The 6,949-nt window shown below is 44.9% G+C and overlaps 1 protein-coding gene across 1 annotated transcript; it reads left to right on the forward strand.

The window, feature by feature from the left end:
- Positions 1-5,843: 5,843 nt before the first annotated feature.
- LOC142440379 (speedy protein C-like) lies at positions 5,844-6,494 on the forward strand. Its single transcript, XM_075542836.1, has one exon. It carries the CDS (start codon positions 5,853-5,855, stop codon positions 6,492-6,494), a length of 642 nt encoding a protein of 213 aa, XP_075398951.1. The 5' UTR covers positions 5,844-5,852.
- Positions 6,495-6,949: the final 455 nt, after the last annotated feature.

Below are 6,949 nucleotides of genomic sequence, written 5' to 3' on the forward strand. Positions count from 1 at the left end.
ACTCAGGGCACTTCCCTTCTTACTTTCCCCTCAAGTCTGAAGTTGGGGTTCAAAAGCTGAGGTCGAGCAGGCACAGCTTTGGTCTCCTCTCTCATTGAGCGTGTCCCAGGGCTCCCCCCTCACCTTTCTACTGGCTTTCCAAATTTACTTCTTGAGAACTCTGTAACCCTCTAGTAATTATCTGTGTGTCTGTGTGTGAGCCTGCTAAATAAAATGTAAAAAGTTTGCCATGTTACCATTTTTAGGTGTACAGTTCAGTGGCATTAAGGGTGTTCATCGTGTTTTGCAATCAGCACCACTATGCATTTTCAAAATTTTGTCATTATCTTTATTGGAAATTATCTTTATTTCATTATATTTAATGGAAACTCAGAAGTAACTCCCAGCTCTTCCTTCTGGGGCCCCTGGTAATTGTGAGTAAATTTAGTTCCTATGCATTTGTCCAAAAAATATTTCATAAACGTAGGTTCATATGCTATTTTTCCTTTCTTACTGTTACCTTTGTGAAAGTGACATTAAGGAAACATTTTTAAATATGCAGATTAATAGGGTCTCAAAGTTGTCACTCTCCTAGTAACCTCCAGACACTTCCAGGAGGAATGAAAGCAGCTCTCAGGAGCCAGGATGCAGTTTTCCTGTGGAAACGACAGCACGACGCTGTGCAGGGGCATGTCAGGTGGGTTTGTGATCCAGTACCCAACTTGAGGCTTCAAGTGGGAATTCTACCATTTAGAGCACGCTTGTATTGGCATGAAAGTCATCTCTTCTTACATGCTGACATGGACTGTGATGGAGACTGGCAACGTTCGGAGGTCGTCACGTGTCTCCAAGCTCCAAAAAACACAAGGTCACATCTGAGGAGGTGAGAAGGAATGGGGTGGGGGTGCACAGTAGCAGGAAAGGCTGAGTGGTCCAATCTGCAGTCTGTCAAAGGGTGGTGCACGACCAGACAGTATTTCATCTTGATGTGTATGGGTTGCTATAAGTTAGGGGCCCCCTCAGCAGCTAGCAACATCAGGAATCCCGCACCACATGCAAAACCCAACTATAATAATCAGCTCATCTCGGGCAACTGGTTACATGGATTCTTGTCCTTCTTGTGCTTTTATCTGGTTATTGTTAAGTGATGGCTAGTCACTTCTGACTCACAGAGACCTGATGTTCAACAGAACAAATAAAACACCTCTTGGTCCTGCATCAGCCTCACAATTGCTCTTAGGTTTGGGTCCATGGCTGAAGCCACTGTGTCCATCATCTTTTGAGCTGTTCCTCTACATTACCAAGCAGGATGTCCCGTTCTAAATACTGGTCACTCCTGATAGCCTGTCTGTATAGGTTAGACAATGTTTCATCATCCTTGCTTCTTTTTATAGATAAATAAAGGAAGAATTATTAAAAACCTTTCCCTAAGAAACCCACTTTGACTGTTAGGTGCATCCTCACTTGTCAGGAGCGCTCTGGTCATACTTCTTTGAAGACAGATTTTTGTTGTTGCTGTTGTTCACTTGGCAATAATTCTAAATAAATTAATGTAATATCACACCTTTAGGAACTTAAACTGGTGCATTCTATTCATTGAAAAAATTGAACTACATAGTATTTTTTTAACCATGTTATTGGGGGTTTGTACAACTCTTAGCACAATCCATCCATCCATCCATTGTGTCAAGCACATTTGTATATTTGTTGTCATCATCATTCTCAAAACATTTGCTTTCTACTTGAGCCCTTGGTATCAACTCCTCATTTTCCCCCTCCCTCCCCAGGCCCACCTCCCATGAGCCCTCGATAATTTATAACTTATTATTTTGTCATATCTTACACTGTGTAACGTCTCCCTTCACCCACCTTTCTGTTGTCCGTCCCCCAGGGAGGAGGTTATATGTAGATCCTTGTAATCAGTTCCCCCTTTCTATCCCACCCTCCCTCCATCCTCCTGGTATCGTCACTCTCACTACTGATCCTGAAGGAATCATCTGTCCTGGATTCCCTGTGTTTCCAAATGGCATAGTATCGTTACACTTAAAGAATTTTAGTGAAAAATGCAGTGTACTGTGTGTGTGTTGTACTCATTGACCTGTTCATCTGGCAAGGTAAGAAGGCTAATACTGTCATAAGAGACAAATGCTGGGATGTTGATTCTTCTAGTTCGAGAATGTAAATCAGGCATTTTGGAATGAGCATCAATTTCTTCAAGTCACTTGACAGCACTATCTATGTGTGTGTGTTAGGAGAAGGTTTAACTCACTGATTGTCGCTAGCTGCGCTGGAGGCAGACCCGCACTTCTGATGACCCCATGCACAGCAGAGCCAAACGCTGCCCAGCCCTGCACCATGCGCATGACTGGTTTCAGATGATATGATTGAGATCCACAAGGTTTTCCTTGCCTGAGGTTTGGAAGTCGGTAACCAGCCCTTTCTCCTGTATGTTTAAGTCTGGAAGCTTGTCCGAAACCTGTTCGACATCATGCCAACACGCAAGCTTTCTTTGACAAATGATTGAGAACTGCATATACGGTGCAAAATCGGTTGCCCTCCAGTCCATTCCAACTCATAGCTCCCAATACGACCAAGCAGAACTGTCCACAGTGTTTCCAAGGTGGTGATTCTTCTGGAAGCAGACTGTCCTTCTCTTTCCCATAGAGCAGTGGTTCTCAACCTGCCTCATGCCGCGACCCTTTCATGCAGCTCCTCATGCGGTGGTGACCCCCAACCATAGCATGATTTTCATTGCTACTTCATCACTGCAATTTTGCTACTGTGATGAGTCGCGATGTAAATATCTGATATGCAGGATGTATTTTCGTTGTTACAAATTGAGCATAATTAAAAATAATTAAAGCATAATGATTAATCACAAAAGAATATGTAATTATATATTGTGAAATGTTTATGTGTTTCCCGATGGTCTTAGGCAACTCTGTGAAAGGGTCGTTGGACCCCCAAGAGGGGTCGCACCCCATAGGTGAGAACTGCTGCCATAGAGGGACCAGTGGGTATAAACGGCTGACTTTTCAGTCAACACCGAATGCTTAGCCACTCCAGGGCCTGTAAAACACGCTCTATCTTTCAAATGAATTGCTTGCATTTTATTCACTAATAAAGGTCTCTAAGTCCGTAATAGGGCCAAGATATCTAAGCTCTGTCAGAAGGAAAATATTAATATCCGTGGATAAACTTGTTGCATGTGATTGGACAATGGTAGACCAGAGGAAGTGCCAGAATAAATGCAAGGAACTCTGAGAGATGCTGTCTTCATGGCTCTTTAGGTGGGTCAGAGGAGCTGGTGTCAAGGAGACCACGTGGAAGAAGGTTGCTTGGAAACTGATTGTGGTAACACCTGCACAATTCTTCCTGATGTGATTGGAATTTGGAATGATAGGATCTATGAATTAAATCCCAACTAATAAAAAATACTTCAGTGATTTGTGTGTGTTAGAATGTGAAACAGAGCTGACAAACATTTCAAAATAACGAGGGTTTACACAGTCCTCCCACCGCCCACCTGCCCATGGTACATGAGGGATGTTATTATCTACATCAGAGATTCTAGAGCATTCAGCCAGTTGTCATGTTGAAAGTAAACAACTTTCTCTTTCTGCTTTTGACGTTACACCTCTACTAGGTATGTGTTTGGAGTTAAGCTATAATTAATACAAAGTTTCAAGTAGAGTTAGCCCTAAACTCACTTGCTGAGGGGTTGTGACCCACAGGTTGAGAACTGCTGACCTAGCTTCACATTTTGATCTTTTTTATTGAATATAGGTTTCTATCATTTGGTAGCAGTATATGTATTTACTTAACCTCGTTTCCATGGCACATGGGATACTCGAATGCATGGAAGAGTGTCTATTGAGAAATATGGGGAGCATTTCTGGTTCAGGGACAGAACTTTCACTTTACATTCCAGAGACCTGGGTTCAATTCCTGCTCAAGGAACTTCTTGCATAGCTACCATGTATCTGTCAGTGGGGGCTTATGTGTTGCTATGACACTGAACACGCTTCAGTGGCACTTCCTAACATGACAAACTAGGAAGAAAGAGCTAGAAATCTACTTCCAAAAATTAGCCAATAAAAACTCTCTAGATCACAACAGTATAGTTTGCAACCAATCATGGGGCTGAAACAGGACCAGGCAGTATTTTGTTCATGAGCAAAGAATTAAGCTTGACAGTAGCTAAGAACGCAGGGGAACTTTACTAACCAAGACTATGCTAAGTGTTTTAGAATTCAGCCAGGTTAGGAAGTTGAGGACTGCAATTGGCATGTAATGTCTATTATCAACATCCATTAAAAGACTCATTGTTTTAGGCTCCACTGTAATATTGCAGCATCAACCTTTTAAGCCATAATCTTTGCTGAGGATATAACATGACTAGAAGCAATTTCTTCTTATTAAGCATGACAGTTCTGAACAAAGAATACCATACAACAAATATTTTTTGCATACCTACTCTGTGGAACCCTGGTGGTGCAGTAGGTTACATGTTTGGCTGTCAACTGTAAGGTGAGTTGTTCAAACCCACCAGTCACTTTGTGAGAGAAAGATGAGCTTGTCTGCTATCGTAAAAAGTAACAGCCTCAGAAATTCAAAGGGGCAATAATACCCAGTCCTATAGGGTTGCTATGAGTCAGAATTGACTCAATGGCAGTGTACTTGTTTAACCTGTATATATATGTACACACACAAGAGTCTAATTAGTAGTTTAAGACTAACCAGTCTAGTTAGTAATTCTAGGTTAGAATTAAACAGGCCTGGCTTCAATCAGGACTGCCACATATATCAGCTGTGTAACTTTGACCTAGTCTCAGGTTCCATCATGTAACAGCATTTGTTTTTTGGTGTCTTGGTGGTTAGGCCTGTTCCTGGTGTTGTTTGGGGCAGTGGATAGACCGCATCAGCTCTACTTTCTAAGATATGGTGTTCCACTATATTTGTAATCATTAAGTTATACTAATTCATTAATTTATCATTCTCATTTTAAATATGAGAAAAAATTTAGATCCACAAATTATAGGATAAGACAAAAAGGTAAGAAATATTTAAAAACAATTAGGTATTAAGGGACTTCCAAGGGAAGTTGGAAGTTGTTTCCGCATTGAGATGTCAATCAAAAGATCAGTGGTTTGAGCGCACCTGTCACTGCAACCTTTCAAAGGCCTAAAGGCTGGAAGCCCAATGAGGCAGTTCTTCTCGGTCTCATAGGGTAATACGAGTCAGAGTCAGTGGCATGGCAGCAAGTTTTGGGGGGGAATGAAAGGCTGTGCAATATATACTACCACCAACCCCCCCAAAAATCCCCTTCACTGCCACCAAATTACTGCCAACCCATGGGGACCTTATAGGACTGCCCCTGGAACTTCAGGGTTGTGGTTGCTCACGGGAGTAAAGAGCCCACCTTTCTCTAAGGAGCAGCTGGTGGTTTCAAATTGCTAACCTTGCAGATCACAGCCTAATCAATCACATGACACCATATCTGCAACATATCCGGAGGCTGTAAGTATTGGATACCGCAAAGACGGAACACAGCTTCAGAAGAGTTAAAAAATAAAATTTTAAAGGTACGTGTATGGAAGTGTGAGGGCGGTGTAGTGTTGAAATGTGAGCGTTCACAGCAATTATCATAAATATTTTTAATATCGAAATTGTTCTTCATCAAATGATACAAGAAAATTTTAGGACCCATTTCAATATATAGAAGTCAATTATTACCAATAATTCATGGTAAGTGTTTCAGAGCTGAGACTGACTCCAAGCTTCTTTGTAAGAAAAAGTCTAGATCGACTGAAGGTTCTTGCTGAGGTCAGATCCCTCTGCCCCACTTTCCCTCAGTCGTGTCCTTCTGAGAGATGAGTACCGCCCAAGACCCTACCACTGCTCACATGGCTGCCACCCACGTAAACCTGGGGGGCCGGAGCTGTCCCGGTCGGAGCGGTGAGTCTCTCCTTTCTCGCCAGCACCAGGAGCTACAAGCCTTCCTCCGTCTTCTGGAGGACAATTTTCTCCAGCAGTTCCTCTCCCAAGACCCCTGTTTCCAGATCTCAGATAAGTATCTCCTGGCCATGGTATTGGTTTATTTCCAGCGCGCCCACCTGCAGCTCAGCGAGTACACCCAGAGCAACTTCTTCGTGGCACTGTATCTTGCCAATGACATGGAGGAGGACCTGAAGGACCCAAAGTGTGAGATTTTCCCTTGGGCGCTCAGCGAAGACTGGCGCCCTTGGGTGGCTGACTTCCTGCGCCAGAGGAACAAACTGTGGGCCCGGATGGATTTCCGCGCAATGGTCAGCCGCCAGTGCTGCGAGGAGGTCATGGCGAAGGTGCCGTCCCACTGGGCCTGGGCTCGGGAGCGTCGTCCCCACCACGGACGTGCTCAGAGGAGCTGCCCAGAGGCTGGAGTCTCCCTGCCTCGGGGTCCTGGGCTCTCTCCACCCCAGTGTTCTCTCTGTGGCCAGCCCCCACGCTGCCGCCATTACCACGCCCAATTCTAATCAGAGTGCCCCTCTCCAGCCCCTCGGGGGTACCGCCCTGCCATGCAGGCTTGTCTCACTGTGGCCACAAAACCTAGGGGTCGGGACTTCCTCATGGTCCCACCCACCCCACTGTACCTGATTCCAGGTTCCTATAGCTTCCAACGTGAGTGGGCACGGGAGCCGGGAGGTAGGCAGGGGAGCCAGGAGTGGGGGGCAGGGTGGGGAGGCAGGAGCTCCTGTCTGCTTGATCCTATGTCTCCCACCCAACAGGGTTCCTCTCTCAGCCCCGCTCTGCCCTTCCCCCGGCAGTCCTTTCCTAGCTGTGGATCTGCCCTGGGCCCTGACATTCAGCAGGGCGAAGCGAGACCACCAGCTTGTCCACTGACTCTCCTTGCCATGAACTACAGCCCCCTGGCCCGGTCATTCTGGCCTCAGGCTGGCAGTGCTGCCCACAACCTCAACACTGTTATCTC

The sequence above is a fragment of the Tenrec ecaudatus genome, chromosome 1, assembly GCF_050624435.1.
Source record: "Tenrec ecaudatus isolate mTenEca1 chromosome 1, mTenEca1.hap1, whole genome shotgun sequence".
NCBI classification, from domain to species: domain Eukaryota; kingdom Metazoa; phylum Chordata; class Mammalia; order Afrosoricida; family Tenrecidae; genus Tenrec; species Tenrec ecaudatus.

Excerpts from the sequence above, each read along its gene's own strand:
- LOC142440379 (XM_075542836.1), top strand. The coding sequence starts at position 5,853 with ATGAGTACCGCCCAAGACCCTACCACTGCTCACATGGCTGCCACCCAC.